General features: G+C 42.5%; 1 protein-coding gene across 1 annotated transcript in view; it reads right to left on the bottom strand.

Annotated features, from left to right (window-relative positions):
- LOC306700182 (TGF-beta receptor type-2-like) overlaps positions 1-20,030 on the bottom strand; it is a 36,775-nt gene extending 16,745 nt beyond the window's left edge. The window contains exons 1-3 of the mRNA XM_079165122.1: positions 19,812-20,030; positions 9,318-9,462; positions 9,010-9,203 (exon numbers count right to left, since the gene is read on the bottom strand). Of these exons, the coding sequence (XP_079021248.1) occupies positions 9,010-9,203; positions 9,318-9,462; positions 19,812-19,896 (424 nt within the window). The 5' untranslated portion in view covers positions 19,897-20,030. The remainder of the gene's footprint in view (positions 1-9,009; positions 9,204-9,317; positions 9,463-19,811) is intronic.
- Between the last annotated feature and the right edge of the window lie 2,355 nt (positions 20,031-22,385).

The raw sequence follows: 22,385 nt of genomic DNA, 5'->3' as shown, positions 1-22,385 counted from the left end.
AGCTCGGGACGAAAACGCCAAGCCAACCCTCGGAGTTCCAGCGACGGGGAGAAAACAGTCGGGAGCCTGTCTGCCTCGGTTTGGCCCGGCCCTGGCCTGCTTTGGCTGGGCTCCTTTTCAAAGGGTTTCTCACTCAGTCTCTGTCGGGGAACATGACCGTCCTGAGCCAAGCCGCCACATTGGCAGGCCATGAGGAGCTCGGGACCGAGGGCTGACCACTGACGTGCGTCTATTTTGCATTCAGATTTTCCTCACAGTGCTCTTGAATGAGCCCTACAAATGGTTTAGATCAAACAAGTCACAAGTATCATTAAATACATCAATAAATTACACCGTCTTTCACTACCTCATTGAATTCATGTTTTTCTTGGTTATATACTTACATACTTTTCCTTAAGTAAGTATGGGTGAATGCAAGACTTTTACTCGTAACAAAGTGTTTTTTAAATTGGTAATCAATACTTATTTAATTTGAAGTTAAAATATTAAAGTATTAATACTTTTACCTAAGTAAAAGATTATATAACAGCCTAATGATGCATTGAAATGGAATCAGGCAGACGGACAACAATCTGGACGGCACGGGTGATGGAAGGAAATACATTAAATCAATTAAGTCTACTATTTTATGTAAGTATTCTAGTAATGCATGTAGCTATAATATGCAGCTTTCTTTTAATATGCTCAGCAAACGTAAACAACTTTTCTCCTTGCGTGAGTGAGTGAGCTATGTAACATCTGGGTCTAAATTTCGTCGCGGAGGAGGGCAAATATTTCAACCTTGGACGGCAATGGCGTCTACTGTTACTGTTGCCGGTATTCTCTGCCAGCCTCAACAAATTTTACCACCCTGCTCTCGCCCACTACATGATATCCATCTTGCCGTCTACCATCTAACTGATTCTGTGTGAATGCAGCATGATGCTCATGTGCTCATGAGATGGACATGTTCTTACTTGTCCAGTCCAGTGTTAAGCGTCTTGCTACAGTGTCAATGTATTGTAAAAGCAGCCACAGCATTTTAGCTAGAAAGCTAGTGCTACTAAAGCTAGCAAGCTAATGCTACTTAGAAGTCTTTGATGTTTGGTATATTTGACAATAAATCACACACGTCTATAAAATGTGAAAAATGCCACAATTAAGTCTAAGGCCTATTTCCATGCACTTGATGACGAAGATAATATAAGCAAGGTGTGTGGGGACTTCTAATTAGCGTAGCTAACGGATGTCTGATTCACAATGATGTTTTAACCATCCCTCTGTCTTTAAAGAAGTGATTGTCTTTGAAATGTACGCTGTGTGATCATGCAAGGTAAAAATATTTAGTGGAATATCTTCATCTTGTGGTTGAGTGTGTGTGTGTGTGTGTGTGATTGTAATGCAGTAAATCTCACTGAAATTGCTTTGGTCAAAGCCCAAATGCAATGAATCAAAAACGCTGAAGATAGACTTTAAAGTGGGTCGGGAAATATGACCGCCAGACATTCAAGACACTTCTTCTCAAATTCCACGTGTCCGTGCATGTGAGTACGCGTTGAGGTTTTTTGAAGATCGCTTGGAGGTTTTTGAGGTTTAAAGTTTATTTCATCGCCTTCTTTCTGCCGTGATTAGAGTGTACGACTGTGTTCATTTGTGGTAGTTACGCAGCCGATCAGACGGTGCCAACACAAACTGGCAATAGGACTCGTGTTGCCTTTTCCAATCAGTATGCCAGCTCATGCAGTGTTCGTGGAGGTTTGACACATCATTCCAACTAATAGAGGGATCCTCGCCTCCGGCTTGCAATTACACAAGCTATGTGTGTTTCAGGATGTGAACACTGGGATTTCAAACAATGCCATCTCTGACTCACACTCTAACTAGTTGCTAATTACTTGGATCCTCTCGCTGTTTAGTGAATACATTTTTTTTAAAAAGGAACAATTTTTCCGAGGAAAACGAAACAGCCAGACATGATTTCATGTTCGAAACAGGTGATGGGCGATGGAAGCCATCGTAAACACTGAGGAGGTCGAAGCGCACTTCGCCAGTTCGTCTGCTGCGCCAGCAAAACAACTCCAATGAGGCTTTGAGTCTCATTATTCAAGACTTGATCAAACATACCCACTCGAAACCATTGTGGTTTATAATGTGTTGTGACTTTTCCTTGCATCTTTTCTAAAGGTAATGAATCGCTGATGTTGACTCTTGGTGTCAACCAACTGTAACAGAGATATGGAGACGGATGATGTCATGTCTAGCAGCTTCATGATGATGTCTACAAATAGCAGCTAAGTGCTGATAAGACGCCGCTCTAGTGGAACCACGGGCGACCTTGTGGTGCTTTGATTTCTCATAAAGTCAATCATGAAGTGCATGAGAATGAACGGTAAAGTCGGGATTCACTTGTGAGTCTGCAGGCCTGGGGCCTCTCTTCTTATAGAGACACAGAGGTGAAATCTGATTGGTTAAAAGCTCTACTTAAAACAAGCTGCACTGGATGCAGAGCAACTGAGGAAGACAGTAGCTGTGCAATGAGAAAATAAGCTAATGGAAAAAATGTTTTTATAAATTATAATACATGTAGTGTATTTAAGAAAAATTATTAAATTATAAAATAGCTATAACGTGATTCTGTTTAGGCCAGCAGAGAAGGCTTTGCAGGCCCTGACGGTCCACCACTGGCTAAAATACATTTTTCTGCTGCCCCCGTCCACAACCGCTTGACCTTGCCATCAGGCAGCCCTTTCCGACGGGGAGAGCCACAGGACTCCATTGACAAAATCTGTAATTTTACCTCGAGGAACACAGGAGTATACATGCAACCATAACCTCACCTAAAAAAAATCCAAACTACCGCTTTCAGTTATTTTCAAACGGCTGAATGGCCGTTTCTGCTGCCCCCTTCCACAGCTACTTCACCTTGTCGTCAGACAGCAGATTCTGATGGGGAAAGCCACAGGACTCCATTGGCAAAAGGTCATTTTACCTCACAGAACACGGGAGTACACATACAACCCCACTTAAAAAAATCTGAACTACCCCTTTCAGTTATTTCAAAGCGGCTGAGTCTGCATTTATTTTTGAAAAACCTGGACACTGCCAACGGAGTTGACCTATGCTGGTTATAATCCATTTTGTCTCTGCGCGGCACACAAAAGGGCTCCTAAGTTTAAGCTACGTTAGCATCATGTTTGGGTTATATGTCACTATATGAAGTTGTTTACCATCTTTCCCTGTGGAGTTTTTACTCTTGTGAACGTATATAAATAACCTGCCTTTATCCCGGCTGGTATCATATTATGTTGGAGCAGTCAGGAGGAATCCTGCCACAGGGAGGCTGGTGACACCGACTAAAAGTGATTATCACACTCACTATTTACTTGTCATGGTAACCATCCCCTCCCTCCAACATCTCTCCGTCTCTCTATCTACTTCCTCATCCCATCTCAATGGTCTCTGTTTTTCAACAGCAACAGTTGACCTGCTTCCCTATGAAGCAGTCTGCTATGTGACTGAATGACTGGCGCATTCCCTGACAGCAAGCCAAGATTCCACAGTTAAGGAGGAACTGTAAAAAAATAGGAAGACAAAGAAAAAAACTTGAAACAGCCATTTTTTCCATCATTGCTCCATTTCCATCTTGTCTTCTTCCTCTTTGTTGGCTGCACCAAGAAGTGTTTCTAAATTATTCTTCCCTTTTCTTATCTTTATCTCTTCCTTATCATCATCCCAGGGTGTTGAAAATCCCCACTTCATGTCACGAGGAAGATTTCATTCATCATGAAGAATATCAAAATAAGCCATGAAACAAATTAGGGGGGGGGATCAAGCGACATCTGCCACAAACTTGGGACTGTACGAGTGAAGGAATCCATGCCGGAAATGAATTGACTCCACCTCCGATCTCATTCCTCACATAGCGGGCCTCCAAGCATGCAGAGCTGACTTTGAAGAGAGCACAGCTGTAAATGCAGCACTAAAACAAATAGCATGTTACTGTGACAAGGCGGTATTTACTATCAATGGCTCCCCTTCCCACCAAAAACTATGATCACGAGCTCCGAAACACATGTGTAACTGACATTGGCAGGGAGGCGGGATGGGTCTGCTCCGAATCATCTTTACAGGATCTTAATTAGAAACAACTGCGCTCTCATGTGCTCTCAGAGTGAGAGCACATGGATCCCATCTATATCAAAGAGCACGCACTGATAGACCATAATGCTGATTGGCTGCGACGGACATGATTTTTGAAAAATAAATAAATTCTGGCCCGGCTTCGAACAAAATTGATGTAGAAGCTGAAGAGAAAAATTAGTTTCCGCTTACCCTGCTTTTGGTAAGCAAACAAAAAATATAATTCGACGTATTTGAATGATTTTATTTAGTTACTTGTGCCCAGGTGACAACCTCCGGTTCTGAAGAGTGACGCTAATGCGGAAGTGCCTTAAACATGCATTATCTCTACTGACCAGCAGGGGGAGACTCCTCTGGTTGTAAAAATAAGTCTGGTTGTATAGAAGTATATGAGGAAATGACTCTCCTTCTCACTTGATTAATTACCTCAGTAAACATTGTAAACATGAGTTTATGGTCTCAATATCTAGTTTCAAGTCTTCTTCAATACAGCATGATGATTTAGTAGACCAATGTTTGACGTCACGACGACTGCATCCACTTCCTACATACAGTCTCTGCTTCTGCCGAGCGGATGATGCAGTTTGCTAGCTATAGCCTGAGAACATATTGAATTCACTGTGACACTCAAAGCTACCGGCAAATTTTAAGGTGGAATGTTTTCTTGCATGTTACTCAATGCACGAGTTATTGTCGGGAATCAATCGAATCACCTTAGATGTCAATGTGACTTTGTTTTGATAGGCTCTCTTGCGGTACATACGCTCTACTGATGATTGGATCTTCAAGTGCTCAAAAAAAGATATGTGAATAGCAACTGGATTATGCTAATTCATGAAAGCAAATTTCCTCACTTTTAGTGCAAAAGTGGCAGAGCATTGTTCACAATGTTCACTCCCTTGTGGCGACATTTGTAGTATTTGAATGCACACACACCCTCACTCACATAAACAGCAGGCACAAACACTATTACAAGCACATCACAAGAATGTAACGCTGGGGCAGAACAATATGAGGCATTCGTGGAGGAATAAGCCATGGCAGTTGTCCAGTAAACAAACAAGGACTTCCTGCTGCATGTGTCCTCAATGGGAGGAAGGAACCACAACCCTTACCCTCAGGGTTCTGTGTGTGTGTGTGGGTGTGTGGGAAGAGGGGGGGGGGGGTTCAGTAAGAGATGCACACTGACAGACACACAGATAGATTATTTTTACAGAAACCATTCACTTGATAGAACTACTGAACTTGAATTTAGTATGAAGTGAGTGGTTCCTTTTTTCCAGTTGGTCTTGATGCTTGTTGCTTATTGATCACCGTAGGGATACTAATCTCTAGCGAGTGACAAATCCATCCAGCTGACCTCATTTGCAGAAGCTTTTGAACAGTTGACATTTTTACAAGGCGATTGAAGAAACATGCTGAGAGCGGTTAGTTCTGTAGGTTGACTCGTATAAACCCAACTGGCTGTGTTCATCTCGTCCTTGCTTGTCACCATTTGCTTGGCTGCTTGTCCGCTTCTAACTTTTATATATAGTTAGGTAAGTTTGCTGGTCGTGTAATCTCGCCTACAAATCTCTGATTGGCTGACAACTTCTCGAGGCATCAAAAAGTCAGTTCACAAACCCATGGGCAACGTCACGTTGACTACAGCCACTTCTGATATACAGTCTATGGTCTGAAACCAGATTCGGGCCAGGTAATAATCCGCCATACACTGCAAGTGGCCACTTTCTTAGGTACGCCTGTAAAAATATGATGCAATCCACTACAACAGCCCTGCCTTAAAAGGAACCGGTCAGTTGCAGAATGTCGGAGATGTCCACCTTTCTCTTTTGGAATTCCTGGTCTCGAATCCAATCCACAGAAGGCAATTTGGGGACTGAGAAGCTAGAAGGGAATGTTAATTGAAGTATCAACTCTATGCATCTAGTCTTGAGGTTATCGAGGGACTCATAAACCACCTGGTATAGTTTTTATATGGATTAACTGGTTTCAGCCATGTGAGGTTAGTTTTTTATTTCCGTTTTTGGTTGCTTTCAGGAAAGGTTTTCTTTTGGTTGTATTCGATTTGAAGAGCATCTGCCGATCTTTTTTTACCTTTGTTATTTGCCTCCTTGATTGTGTTTGTGTTTGAATTTGTGCGTAAAATGAACAGCAATTTCCTCGTCACCTTCTATCATCTTGAATTGGTAAAACAACCATATATAGGAGATATGCTTTTGATAAATCCCAACTTTGTTTTAGGCATATGTTATTGACATTTACACATGATAAATACTTTATAAATGAGACCAAATAAATTTCACTACGGAGGTGTTCTCTGTCTAGAAGTCTGGAGATGTTTCTGATTTGAGTTAAACACAGACAGGAAACCATATGTCTGAGCTCTCCAGCGTGGCTGGTCTACACCACACACACACACACACACACACACACACACACACACACACACACACACACACACACACACACACACACACACACACACACACACACACACACACACACACACACAGACGCTGAGACAGACACTTTTCTTCTCAGCAGCCAAACACGGCGCAGAACGCACGCAGCTGCCTGTATTGAGGAGTCCACCGACCGGTGTTTACGTGTGATGAGAAACACCGCGTTTCCACTTCCTGTTTGTGATGACTGTGCAATATCCAGTCAATTCACACAGCACAGTAGCAAAACCACAGTGAGACCTGAAAGGACTTCTGAAACACATGCGAAACAGCTTCACACGCCGATGTACACACATGTCGGCAGTCGGAGAGAAAGGAGGAGGAAGGAGAAGGGTGAGAGGATGACCGCAAAGAGGGGAATAATGATTAACTGATAAGCGATAGAAAGCAGCAGCGATAGACCACATGGAGGAAATGGAATGGCATAGAACGGCAAACACAAGCACTTTGGTTGCTCATTTACGGCTGGAATATGAGGACGGGTTGGAGATGTATCATTCTGCTCAGCAAATGTTAACAGTTCTGAAACTGTACAGCTGACTGATCAGAAAACTTTCTGATTTTAGAGTTGGGCAACCAGATAGGCTAAATCGGTCAAAGTAATTTAATAGTGCCAAAACTAATAGAGGCGGAAAATTCAATAACTCCAATTACCCAGTTAAAGCACAAGTAAGATTGATCCGCTTCAGAAAAAAATCCATCTATCTAGTTCAAACCATGGTGCAACCTTCGGGTCTGAAAAGTGAAGGCAATGTGGAAACATTATTTCTACTGACCAGCAGGGGGCGACTCCTCTGGTAACAAAAAGAAGTCTGATTGTATGGAAGTCTATGAGCATTCATTTGTACTAAAAGACACAAAAGGAGTACTACTACTTAAAGAGTTGGCTGTTAATTTTTTCCCGATAAGTAGATTACAAAGGAGAATGTTTTATGCCAGACAAAGTTAGCATTCCAATTACAGTGTTTCCCCTACCATTATATTAGGGGGGCGCTCCGCTCCCTCAACGCCACCCCCCCCCACCCTTGAACGTCAAGTTAATTTTATTTTCTATATAGTGCCAGATCACAACAGAAGTCATTTAAGGTTACCTTTCCTATAGAACAGGAAATATAATGTCGCATCAACCACCTGAAAAGCAGACAACAATATCAATATCCCATGTGGTGAAGATGGCAACACTCGCTCTCCTGTTAAGTACAGAAAAGAGCCCAAGTGCTGCACGCCCTGCCCCTGACAAGCAGCTAAAGTCCTGTCACCACCAGATGACAGGTTTTGACCCAGCTTGGCTATCAGAGGGGAAATACTCCCCCTGGCTGTACAAGACTGATCTTGGTAAGTAAGTAAGTACATAAATACATAACATACATACATGCATAAATAAATAGATAAATATCAACAGGCTCTGGAAATGTTATTCCAGAAGCCCAGAAAGTCACTGCAGTAACAAAAGCTGCACACTTTGTGGATAATTGTCATAAAAAGAAATGTTCCAATATTTAGTTCAAAGTACAAATTGTTGTTATAGTAGTTGTTATATTGACTGCTGTCATAAAAAGAAACACATGAACACCATGATTCCTTTAAGAGTTTGTGTCGGTGTCCGACACAAACCTAAGGGAAACACTGCAATTAATATCCCGGAAATCAAATCAATACCTAGGTGGTAGCATTAGCTGCTAATGCTATCTGCCCATGTCAGGCCTCGCTCTTCCCAAGCTTCACCCTCTTGTCCAAATACGGTAAAAAAAAATCCAAGATGGCGACGGCCAAAATGCCAAACCCGAGGCTTCTATATATTTATATATATATATTTGTGAGCACATTTATAACGCATTGTTGATTTGGTCTTCATTGGATATGTTGGTGATATAAAGCAATACCAGCCATATCCTTTTAGCTTTTAACGCATTCATAATTGATTTTACACATCCAGCAGACACGGACCAACATTGGCATTGTTTGGACTTGCGTTTCCAGCCACCACCTTCGTTCTCCTTAAAGCTCTTTTATTATCTCCGCTAACTCTCTATTTGGCTATGTAGCTTCTAAATGCTCCACTATGTATGCCATCTAGTCGCTAACTTTATTTATTCGCTGTTCGATGCTGGGAACAGTATACAGTGGATTAATCAGAGGTTTCTCCATTGAAAATAGCTGCATAATGTGGGCTGGAAACAAAGTTGATACGCGCAGTGAGACTTACCCAGAAGTGAAGCCAAAACAGTGAGCTGAAAGATGCTAAAATGCTAATGCTAATGCTAAATGCAGAGGGCAACTGCAGAGATAATTCTCAATTTTTTCATCATTAAAAGTGGCCTTAGTTCACATTAGATATAGTTGTATTAATCCACGGTTGAAATAAATACATTGATAAGTGCAGCTTTAATTTCAGCAGAGGGAGTTTGCTTCATTGTGGACTCACCGGGGGTGAATAAGAGTTGGTTGTTACACTCGTCCTCGTCCATACAGGAGCAGATGTGTGCCATCCCGTTCGTCGTGTTCTTCTCCTTCATCACGCAAACGGAGCTGTTGTAGTCGTCCAGCATTACACCGTAGAGCGGCTTGGACGGGTCGTGGCACAGGGTTTCGACGGAAAAGTCGGTCCCGTTCTTCCTCCTGCGAGACGGGCAGAGCAGAGACGCGGTTATTCAAACTGCATTCATTAAGATTGATCTGGTTAAGTCCCATCTCAGGGATGAAGGGTTTGGCTGTCTGCCCTCGGGTACCTACCAGATGGAGACACAGACCTCGTTGCTGTCCATGCAGATTGATGTGATGGAGCAGTTGGACATGCAGGTGCCTGTGCCACTGCAGGAGGAAGGCTCTACATCACAGAACTTACAAAGCTGACTCATCGGGAAGAAAGAGGGCATACCTGCAGAACACACACACACACAGAAAGTATTCAGTATACAGTATTCAGTAAAGTATAAGCATCAGGTTAGCTTCATGCTTCAGGCAAGTGCTGCTCTCAAACTGAAAATACAGCAATTTCAATACCACTTCTTCGGTGCAATATTCTTGCTCTGACTTGAAGCAGAAAAAAAAGTTGAGGTTAATGAATAAATTATGCAACAATTAGCGATGGAAACATATTTATTGATGTTCTGGATCATATACTATAAGAAGTGGACGTAGTCATCGTGACGTCACCCATTGGTTTGTGGACTGTCTTTTTGAAGCCTCGAGTTCGGTGATTTCACCATCTTGGATTTTTTTGCAACCGATAAACAGAAGTTATTATATTTGGAATGCGGACAAGTGACTTAGATAGCGTATACGTCTCTGGTAGCCGCAGCAACCTGTCCATCACAGTAGCCCCGCCCTAAAGCATACTCTGCTTTATGGTCTGTTTGACTCTAAATGGACCATAATTTACTAAATGAACATCATGCTGTATTTAAGAAGACTTGAAACTAGAGATTGAGACCATAAACTCATGTTTACAATGTTTACTGAGGTAATAAATCAAGAGAGAAGTAGAGAGATTTTCTCATAGACTTCTATACAATCTGACTTATTTTTGCAAGCAGAGGAGTCGCCCCCTTCTGGTCAGTAGAGAGAATGCAAGTTTAAGGCACTTCCGCATTAGCGTCATTCTTCAGAACTGGAGGTTGTCACCTGGGCACAAGTAACTAAATAAAATCATTCAAATACGTCGAATTATATTTTTTGGGGTTCAGGCTTGACTTAAACATCGCTTTCCTGACTTCAAACTAAATGTAAGAAATAAATAAATTTGTAGAAATGTATTGGTGCATCCTGACTGCACACCAGAAGAAAGCATCAGCTGCCTGGATTTAACCAGGTAAACCACTGTCAACGCAGACAACCCCAACAAGGAAAACACCTCCACCGGGCCATGGCCACACTGAACCACCAACACAGGCAACCACAGCTGAATCAATGGGCAGCCTGTGCCAAGCTACAGCAATTTCTTACATCAAAACCACTTTGGATACATAAACCCCAAAATCTTTTAAAAAATGCTTTTAAAAAAACACTGTGCACAAGGATTTCCTGAAAGACGCAATAAATCGTATTCATTCATGCTTCAAAGAAAGGAGTGTTTCTGATCTGTCGTGTATCCTTTAGATTCAGGAAGTAAGCGATGAGTGGACAAATCTGTTGCCTGCGAAGTTGATTCCGTGTAACAAATGATTCACACGGTCTACGAAAACAAAATGACTAAACCGGCTAATCATAAACTTATGGCAACCCCGTTTTTCATTTACTGGATGCTCTTTTCATGTTTGACAGGATAAAAATCTGCATTTGTAGTCCATAATTTTCCCTGAGATACAGTCACATTGTGTGATACCGTCACACTGCATGTGGTAGCCGCCTGGACTTGCAGTGTAATCAGCACAATCTCACCCCTGTCGTTTTCCTACAGTCGCCTACGTGTCTAGGTAGGTCAGACTGGAGGTTTCAGAGCTTAAACATGCAGAAAATAAGATTTCTCCAAGTGGCTTTTGAGTTCAAGTAAGGCTGATTTACAGGGTGGGTTGGAAGCTGTGTATAGTACACAGGTGTTGTGGTGCAGAAGAAACTCTCCTTCAGCTGAGTTTAAAAACTGTGGTACAGCTTCACCAAGCAGAACACCTCATTTCTTCCAGCTCTGCACCATGTACATCAGCTTTTCCTACTTCTGGTTGAAATAAACAACAGCGAGCTCCAGTTGATGCCCAAGTTTGCAGCTGTTCCCCTAGCTGCTTTAACTTGATACAATGATTTGTAGAGATTTTTTTCTTATTCAGTCTTTCTGAAAAAATGTTGGCTTTCTGGTTTCCGATTTTTCTAAAAAAAATGAACTAGCTAATTGCAACGCTCTGTGATTTGGAACAATTCATTCATGAGCATCCCAACAAATTCTGTTATCCATCACATCGCTAACATTCCTTACACTTGAGCTCTGCTCCTTATAAAATATCTATTTAGCAGATCAGCCTTCCACATCTTCCACAAACCCACTGGGTAACGTCACGGTGACTACGTCCACCTCTTTCATTAAGTAAAGGATCAAACTCCAGTCTGCACATACATCCCCCCCTTTCTTGAAAACAACAGCAGCCCCTACACGTCTGAAACCCAAGACGTAGTCAAAACAACTGCACGCGTAGCAGTCCGTGCTATCGCTAAATCATTTGACACGGCAGCGATGTCTGCAGAGCCCGAGCTGTGAAACCCGACCAGTGGTCTGACTCGCATGAGTTCTCGTTGGCCTCCCACGTGTCGTCAAACTCTACGTGCTCTCCTTTGAGGCTTTCACTGCTACGGTTGTACGTCTACATGGCCGGATGTGTGTTTGTGTGCATTAAGCACAGTTAATATACTTTCAAGACGCATTCCGTCACACGGTAAGAGTCTAGTTTGGTGACATGGCTGAGAAGCGTGAAATAGCAGGGCGCTGACACCCACACACAACCTCAGAGACAAATAAAAAGCTGCTGATTTAGTGCAGCAAAGTGCTGCAGAGAATGAATGAAACGTGAGTGAGGAACGGGGGTAGAGTTGCACCGTGCAGCCAGTGAGCTCAGTAAGTCTTTTATGGTGTCGATTAATCTTTATTATACTGTTGTGCAATGCTGATTGCACATTAAGAGCGCATTTAGCTTTTTGATTGTCCGTCGTTTTTCCTGGTAAAGGATTTGTTGCTTGGTTTTTACTCTCTCCTGCCCTTTACTGAATGTACCGTCTGTGGGAACACGTGTCTGTTAAAGTGATTTAAAGTGTTTAAAGTTTAACATTTTTAGAAACTGAACTTTTTTTTTCAAGGATGAGATGAGAAACGAAAAGTCAATGTTTTTGTCACATAAATTGCGTACTTCTGTGGTTATTCTAACCCAGGGGTCGGCAACCTGCGGCTCCAGAGCCAAATGTGGCTCTTCAGCCCCCCTGTTGCGGCTCCCTGAGGCTACATCCACACTAATACGTTTTCGTTTTAACAAACAAAAACAATCCCCGTCCACACGGCGTTTCAGCATCGTTTTCCAGACTGAAACGCCTGAAAACAAATATCACGTGACACTGGGCAGGCAGGTGGGTTCCGGCGTAAACAGGAAGTAGATTGGTTGCTTAGTTAAAAAAATACGACAGAGTAATAAGGTAGTCTTTAATAATCAAAGGTCGTGTTTGATACTTAAGATCTTCCACGATAAACTCAAATAGACACATTTTGTGGAAAGTTTTATACATTTTATTTTTCAGATTTAGTTACAGCGCTGCGGGTCGTGCTCTCTCTCTCTCTCTCTCTCTCTCACACATCAAATTTACTTTAAAATGGACACTTACACTTAGGTTTACTAGATTATGGGTCCATAAATGTGGTCAACACACGTCTCTCACTCGTTGTTGTCTGTTCTCACTTGTAGCTCTGCTGGTGTCTGAAGTCTGTCCTACTGTAGAGCAATTCATGTTTTGTTCATGTTCGACTTCACAATAGTTAAGAAATATTAAGAATAAACAATAATAAGAAAAGGAAAGTCCTCCGTTTTGTGTCCGTCCTCCTCAAAGCCGCTAACCGTGACTTCAGACGGGCGCCGCCGCTCCGTAGGTCTGATAATGCTGCTGGTCACGCCACTCGCTCCAATAACAGCTGCTTCCTCCGCAGAAATGCAGACTTTAACTGGACAGCAGCTGCTACTAAAGACAAAAAGGTCAGCAACGCCTGTAATCAGTTGTCCATGTTAAATTAACCTGGTAGTCGATCGACAATCAATGCTGTTGTTTGTGATGTGTTTATTTTGATACGTAGGATACGCTCTGCCTGCGCTCATACAGCGGTTACAGCTGATAAGCCCTCCGGTTCCCCCTCAGCTAACCACTGTTAGCTCTGCCAGCACTGTTGCCGCTGTTTGCACTGTTAGATACTAGCAGCCGGCTCAGCCGACTGCATGTGACAGCTGTCTGAAAGCAATAGATGTCCTCTGAACTCCATATAGAGAACCTTTAAGTACAGACCTGGAGCTGGGATGTGTGTGTAACCTAGTTTAGCAATATGACTTGAAGAAGTTTAGTGATAAATAGTGGTTTTAGGGGGAGCCAGGTCTCGTAGTGACTTGCTAGAGTCTTGAATTATTTTGGCACCTTAGAAATGCCAACGATTAGCATGTCACTGCTTCTATGGTACATGTTTAAGGACACTTCATGACATTTAATAAAGAAAGTAATATTAATTTATTTTTTCATATTGTCTCCAGATTTTCAACACACAGCAAATATTTGTACATGAATAGATGGTGGTCAGCATGTTCAGGGATATATATAAAATACATGGCTATTTCTATGACGAACTACTATCATGCTAAAAAGCCGATTGCAGTAAATGTGTAAAATTTTTCAATTTGACACTGGTATGACTGAGAAGAAGAGACATTCATTTTTTTTCTTTGGTACAAATGGTAAACCAAGACAACAGGAAATAACAGCACTGTTGATCTTCGATAGTTAGAGGCCACAGCTTTTACAACCTTAACTTTGAAATCCCACCAGATTGTGCTGGTGCGGAGAGTTAAAGTGTTACTGCACATGAAGGTCTGTGGTGGTATGTGGGTCATTGTTCCAGCTGCAAAAGCGCTTTGACTTTCTCTTTTTTATTACGGCTGCACTTTTTCCCTGCTGCTACTCCATGTGTAGGAATTATAGTATGAAAACAACGGTGACCTCAGTGTGTCACAGGAAAGCGTGGACTGTCATTAACCGTGCTCTTGATGGCTCCTGAAGGGGCTGTAATTGTTATGTGAGATTTCTTTGTGTTCCTGTTACTGCAGGAGGGAAATGGTGCTACTGCAACCTGCTTCCGTCTGGCTGTCAGACCACTGAATAACATGAATAATTACCTATGTTTCACTTTTTGGCACCAGAGAAAGTGAAGAAAAGTGTTACAATTAAGACAAAGATGCTCCAGTAAAGAACAATAATGCTGTTTCCTAAAATGAAAACATGAAATTATTCATGTGGCAAAAATTATGTCGGGTACATATTTTGTAGCTATTTTTCTGATAGCAATATGATAAAAGAAAGAGATACAAACAGCATACCATTCACAGTATACATTTCTAGATGAACAAAATAACAAAAAAGCACCTAACCGTAACTCTAAACATCATGTCTTTTTTTTTTAATACAAATTATACCGTTTTTTTTAAAATTACGACCCATTTTTACATGTATTGTTAGGCGGCTGCCTCTAGCGGCTCCAGTTATTATGACGGGAGCAGAGGAGGAAGTCAGGTAGTATAAAAAGCGTCAAAGTCTGTGTGGCGAGGTCAGGGGTACTATCACGAAGGTAAAAAATCCTGCTCGTTACGTGACGTGGAATGTCCCCCGTGTATTTCAGTCACATACGTAATGTAGGTTATTTACATTGGTAACTTAAGTCACGTAACAAACAACTTATTTGTACCTTAACGACAAGCTTTCCTAACCAATAAGTTTTGTTGCCTGAACCTAAGTAAACTGCGACCATTTCACAACGTTAACCACGTGTTTAAAACTGCAACCATTGCGTTCAGATATACAGTTGTGTTGATCTCCTGCTACTGGTAGGGGGCGCTAATTCCGATTCTGCAGAGTGAAGTCAATATTTAAGTGTCTTAAAACATGCATTCTCTCTACTGAACAGCAGGGGGCGACTCCTCTGCTTGCAACAAGAAGTCAGATTGTATAGAAGTCTATGAGAAAATGACTCTACTTCTCTCTTGATTTATTCCCTCAGTAAACATTGTAAACATGAGTTTATGGTCTCAATCTCTAGTTTCAAGTCTTCTTCAATACAGCATGATGTTCATTTAGTAAATGATGGTCCATTTAGAGTCAAATAGACCATAAAGCAGGGGATGCTTTAGGGCGGGCTTACTGTGATTGACAGCTGCCGCTACCAGAGACGTATACGGCGTCTCTACGTCACTCGTCTGCATTCCAAATATGGTAACTTCTGTTCATTGGTTGCGAAAACAACATGGCGACAGCTGTAATCCAAGATGGTTAAGGATGAAATCGCATATCATATCCAATGTAATCTAAACAACAACATCTATCTACTGAAAGAATTCCAATCCAAACATATTTTTCTGGAGGTTACGTGAAGCAGAATTTCGCTTGTTTGTTAAAACTTTCTGTCATATAAAAGCAAACCGAGCACCTCGACCCATCAGCTGGAATGCCCCCTCTATCCCCTCCCCTCTCCTCACATCCTCAGCAGTTTGGGAATCCACTGAGGATGTGAGCTCACAGTGGACGGCAGGACAGACAGGAAACTTGACAGCAGTTTATCACCCGCATACAGGAAAGGACCGCTCCGAACTGCTCAAATGGGAACGGAAAAAGGGACAAATGTGCACACCAGGCAGGCGCAGCCTACTGTAGGGCAGAGTGACTTAAAGGTAGGGTTGAGACAACATCCGGTTTCTTCAGAGGAACATCCGGTTTTCAGAATAAGATGCCAACAAAGTATGAATTAAATTCACATTAAGTATAAAAAATGCTACCTGCATCTCGTAAAGGGAAAATACACCTAAATTGTACGTAAAGTGTCTTTATTTTTTGATCGCTGGGTAACCATCATCACCTCTGAGTTACAGCATTATATTGATGAACAGTAGAGCTGCATTCACATGCTCTGTCATGAAGACGACACACATTTAGATGAAACGTGTGAAGCATGTTATTCCTGTTGCACAGCAGTGGAACGTTTCACATGAAGTCACACACTGAGCACAGATAGTGAAGAGATATAACTGCTACTGTGTAAAGGGAATACTGCTGTTAAAAAGAACCTTATTTGTTTGAAGTGTTTGCAAACCAAATGTTATTGCCCTTTTGTTCATATAGCAGTACTTTTAAAATAAAAGTGCACAATACACTACCTTTGAATTAATTATTGAACTTTGCCATAACAATGCGATTAATCGCAAAAAATCCATGCGATTAATCGCGATTAAAAATTGTAATCGTTGCCCAGCACTAATATGTATAGTATACTTTAAACAGTTAAATATATTGTTCAATTTGAAGAAAAAAATTTGCCTTGGCAATAACAAAAGTATCGGTTCACGCACCGTTTAGGCACCGGTATCGTTTTAAAAGTATCGTTTTAGCACCGGTATCGGAAAAAACCCAAACGATACCCATCCCTACTTAAAGGTCCTGAAAACTTCTTACTATAAGGGATGCATGAGCACTTAAGTTTTTGTAGGAACAGATTGCAATTTTTCAAATGACAGATTTCTGTATTTCAGTGGTTTAAAGTGGGCAACGCTCGGTTGGGAAAAGGATTTAGCAATATTTAAAAAAAAAAAGTTGTGTGGTTGTGAAGAAAACTCCAGACTCGTCAAATTCAGCTGTGTGTAATATTATATTTTATATATACAATATTATGTGTTGCTAAATGAATAATACTGTGGAGAGGTCTCTGCAGGAGGAAACATGCTTGGAAATTATTCTCTGCAAACGTGGAGGATGATCTGTGTCACTGCCACATTTGATGCCTGTGTGTGTGTGTGTGTGTGTGTGTGTGTGTGTGTGTGTGTGTGTGTGTGTGTGTGTGTGTGTGCGTGCGTGCGTGTGTGTAAAGCTAAAGTTTCTCCATCTAAAATAGGCGACACTTTTCTGGAGCAGTGCGATTTAGAAATCTTCTTCCCGGCCTGTTCCCGTCGCTGAAACCAGGAGAGACAACTGGCAAGAGGCTGCGCGGTGCTAAATAACTGCCACAGCAGGCGGCCCAGCTCTCTCCCTCCGCTCCCTCCGCCTCCATCCATCCTTCTTCTCTTTGACCCCGGGAGTCGCCGAAGCAAGTCGAGAGGGGAGAGCGCGAGGGGAAGTCGACTAATATGGTCAAAAAATCAAAGGGAGGCACTTCAGTGAGGTTAAAGTGGGTGACCTCTTCTCTGTTCTCTTCCACGCACTGAGGAGCAATCCAATCCGTGTAAACACAGAGGGACTCGGGGCTTTGCGGGACAGAACTGATACTTTGGTACCAAATTAACACCAACCTGTTTAGAAAAACGTGACGGTAGTCGTTTTTCCACAGTCCTGTGTTCCACAGTCCACACAGAGAAGAGCTCTCTCTATCAAGCTGCTGAATTATTCTGCATCGTCGATAACGCACATGTATATAAATCAAAGAATCCCCCACAAGACGATCTCTTTGTGTCTCAAAGAACTGATTTATCCGTTTCCCCTTTCTCACACAGCCTCCCGTTTCCCTCTCAGCCTCGGGGCTTTTTGATCGACGGCTTCAGAATAGCTCGCGTCCCTCGCACACCATCGGGGAAGCGGACACGCAGGCGGTGGCCTCTACACGGACACTGAGATTCCCTGGAAAGGAAGGAAGAAGGAACCTTCCTGCGATGGGCCAACTGAGCGGACGGTTATCGACATCAATTGAAAGCAAACACTAAAAGAAAAGATTAAAACACTCAAAAAAACAACAGAGTCCAGCCCTGGTGTTTGGATAACCAAAATGTCAAGCTGCTCGGGGTAACCGGGGGAGTGGCTTCCTGCGGGGGCCGAGGTGCTCCGGAGGAGTCACAATAACAGGGAGTGTGTTAATGTGTGGTGGTGGGCAGCATGGGGGGCATGTGGGTGGAAGTTTGCGTGTCTTTTTGTGTGTGTGTTGATGTCTATTTGTGATGCATACAAAGCAAGCAGGACCACACAGTCTCTTCTGGTATGTGGGATTTCCAGGTTGAAAATAGGCCCAATGCACCGTGGGAGGAGGGCAGGAACAAACAGCAGAGAAAGAGAGAGAGAGAGAGAGAGAGAGAGGGGAGAAGGGAACGGTGATGTGTGTGTCCACAGCAACCCAGGCAGAGTTGTACTTGTAATTTTCATGCTGTGTTCAATCTACCCACCTGTCACCAAAGAAATAAATAAAGCGTGGGGAGGTTTCTGTGGTTGACTGAAATGGGAGGTGTTTGGTATGACAGGTGGAAAGTGGCCAAGTCTGTTAAATAGCCACTGTTAACACATGAGATTACAGTGTGGAGAGGAGTGAAAGTGGGACCGTCTGCACACACTTACAAGGAGACTAAAGAGGAGACACCCCAGGCACAGAATGTCCCCTTTCTTCATGCACTTTGAGATGTTGGGCTATTTTTTCAGCAAACTTGTAATACAAAGAAATATTGTCTCAATGTAACTAATCAACTGTGGACGTTTCATGGTGATATCCATTGTATATATATTTGACCCCATTCACCTGTAGTGTCTTCAAAATATATGCAATTTCTTTAAAGGCCTTTTTCTCTAAATATGTTTTCCACAGACTGCGAGCCAGATTCATACAACATTCTCTTACTGAAAACATGTTGAAAATGGATTTTCTATGGTTGTTGACAGTACTTTCTGATTTATGGAGTGATAAAAAGAGATCCAACATTACTTCTGTAAAAAGTTCTAATATGTCAACAAAATGAAGCAAGTTTTGGACCTGACTTTCAGGTAAGATAATGCACCATTTGCATATTTAAACGCCATCAAAAGAATTGTCATAATGTAAGCTATCAACAAGTTTCATGGTGATGTCAATGAGTCAAAATATTTACCATATTCACCTGCAGTATCTCCTCTGAACACTATGGCAGGAGCTGAGGAACTACATTCTACACAAACTCAGACTGTACTTATTCTAGTGGAAATACTCCCCCAAAAAATCAAAGACACCAAATATTTGACATTTATATGAAAATAATGCACAACACACATGCAGTGCATATTGACATTTTTGTAAGAAGTTCAGCAGGAGAACAATATATGAAACCCAAGAGTCAGTGTCCAATAACAGGACGAATATATTTACAAGGAAGTAATTTTGCACTTAGTATTAAAATGTGATATTATTTATAGAAACAGCTTTTAAAGAGGGTCTAAATTACTGGTCAATAAATGATCACGTCTACCGAATTAGAACTTGTATTAGAACCATGAAGAGAGTACTATAGCTGGTGTTATTAGTTCATATTGGAAAACATCTTAAAGAACACAGCAGGCTAACAGCCAGCTCGTGTTAAAGAACAGCATTGCTGAGCGGTGTCTCAGCCGCTGTGTGAGTCACCTGTTGCGCGTGGCTCCTCGCGGCTCCGCGTTACGTCCAGCACCGTTTACCGGACTCATTACAACGTACAGTCCGAGTCTGGTTCAAATAGAGCGAGGCTGACGTTAGCGTGGAGCGTCGCGAGCTCTTAGCGTTTTGTTAAAGTTTAGAAAAAACACGCAACTCACCGGCAGCCCCGGGCTCCAGCAGCGCAGTGAGGCAAAGGATAGATACAAGTCCCCGTAAAGATACGGTGCGGCGCGGGCCCTCCATGTCTCTGTGTCCTCCAGTCAAAAAAGATTCTCATTCACATGGAAGGTGGAAGTACAGGAGAGTCCAGCGGAGGGTTGAGATTGACGCGTCCGCTGCGCTGCGCGCTCCACTCCGCTCAGCAGCTGGAGACTTAACTGCTGAACCATCCATACACACACACATACACACACTGCGTTGGTTACACACCCACACACACATGTCTCTCACAGGAAACTGAGGGAGGGAGATAGGGAAGGAGGGAGGACTCACTCTCTCTCTCTCTCTCTCTCTCTCTCTCTCTCTCTCTCTCTCTCTCTCTCTCTCTCTCTCTCTCTCTATTTCTCTGTGTGTGTGTGGGCATGTATAACTCATGTTGTGGGTACTCACATCTGTTTACACAGTCACGTTATGGGGACCCGCCTTCTTTTCTGGGACAGAATGCATGTCCCCATAATGCAAATCATTACATTTTAGGGTGAAGACATGTTTAAGGTTAGATAAAGTCTCCTGCAAATGACTCTAAGTAAATGTTAAATGATTACATCTTAGGATGAAGACATGGTTTAAGGTTAGGTTATGTCTCCTGCAAATGAAGTCAATGTAATGTCCTCTGAAGTGATGGAAACATTACTGTGTTTGTGTGTGTGTAATTACATATCTAAATACTGGCAATGGGAACAGTAAATAGCTCTGTATACATTTAAATAAACGCAGGGCCATGCCATGATGCCAGACGGCTTTCTGAAAGACCACAGAGCTTCTGGAGACTATATCTGAACAAAGTTACAGACAGCTAAAGAAATACACTAAACATACACTTAATCATTTGTTTCAAAATGATTTATTTCAAATATGAAATACATTTTTTCTATAAGGTCCTTAAAGCTACTTTGTTGAAACTTAATTTTGCATTGATTTTGGCGGCCCCTGTGGACATAAGCAGTAGTGTTTCCGAGGTACCAGAGTTCCTTTGGAAAACCTCTCATTTTACTGAAGACAGTCTGCCCTGCGCAATCCTGGTTCTGGTTCTCCCGTGCCTCCCTTCCCTCCACCTGGCTCAGCCATTCGGCCTAGGTCTCCAGGTCTCCTGGTGTTGGATCCCAGCGGGGGGCCGGCAGAGAAGCGAGGTTGAAGCTCTGCTCTTGACTGGAGGAGGAGACGCCACTGATGGATGTCCGACTACAGGTTGAAGTCGGCAGCCAAATTGGATCTGGGCCTGTCCGCGGTGAACTGGTCGCTGCTGGAGGCCCTGCTGGAGGCCCTGCCGGAGGCCCTGCTGGAGTCTGGGCCGATGGAGTTTCTGGTAAATCGATAAACTATACAGAAATAGCCAATCTTCTCGCGGATAGTCTCATTTGCTCATGGAGGTCACATAAAGGCATCCGCATCAAATTCAATTTCACAACCTGGCAGTGACCTCAGCTGTATTTGAAATGGCAGCGCAGAAACTGAGCCCAGTGACAGAGAGATACTAAAGCTGGGTCTGCCTGACTGCTCATATGAGGCAGCAGGTCTGGGCATGCTGCTTTCTACCAACACTGGAACTGAGCCACACACTCTCTAGAGTCTAGAGTCTCACAGCCCCCATCGACCCCTCTCCTCAGCAGTCCTCCGAGTCCAGCTCCCTCAGGGCTCAGTTCTGTTTGTGTTTGGGTCCCACATGACAGCTGTAGTAGAATGTATTTTACAGCCTGGGACCACAAATAAACTGAGTTTGGCTTTATGTCTAAAAACGTCAATCCTTTTTTAATAAAGTAGGGACTAGAAGGGAAATTCGTGGGTTTACAACAAGGGACTTTTTTGTTCTGATAATAGTATCCAACACAACAACTTTTCTAGTCATGAAGTTGCAGTTAGTTCCTTAGTAACCCCTCAGGAAAGTGGGCACCATAAGAGCTGCTTCGTGTAGGGTTGTCCATATATTGGTTTTGATAGCTTCCACACTTATTGCTAAGATCTGAGGTTGCACGAATTCAAGCTTCCATCTCAAATACATGTGATCACACACATTTAACCCCTTGACATCCAGTTTTTCCATTTTATTTCACTTCGAAGAAATACCTAACCCACAAAATCAGCATTTGTGTGTCAGTAACCCCGTGTTACCTTTCTTAAAGAAGACTTTGTTTTTAGCCTCCATGGTGAACGGAGAATAAAAAAACAGAGAAGTCTTAATGAATTTAAGAAAGTGCGGGCAAAACTGTATCAAAACATCCATTTACTCACAACTCACAGCTCGTGCAGTATAATCCGAGTTGATCCAGTCGTATGCTCACTACGTCCCAAACACATGCGTCTTTGTTTAAACATTGCTATTACTTACAATAAAAACTTCTGTATGAACATTATCACGCTAGTGCAGGTGCTCTATGAAGTGTTTGAGATAGTCGGCTAAGGTTTTAGTGTATTAGGAAGTACTGGGCATACGGTCGACTCCCACTGACATGGACTCTTATCCCCTCCTACAGACAGTCATCGTTACATTAACATATCTCTTTATTCCTCGTATT

The sequence above is a fragment of the Pholis gunnellus genome, assembly GCF_910591455.1.
Source record: "Pholis gunnellus genome assembly, chromosome: 8".
NCBI lineage: Eukaryota > Metazoa > Chordata > Actinopteri > Perciformes > Pholidae > Pholis > Pholis gunnellus.
Note: the sequence above shows the minus strand (reverse complement) of the source record. Positions and strands in the feature narration are given on the sequence as shown.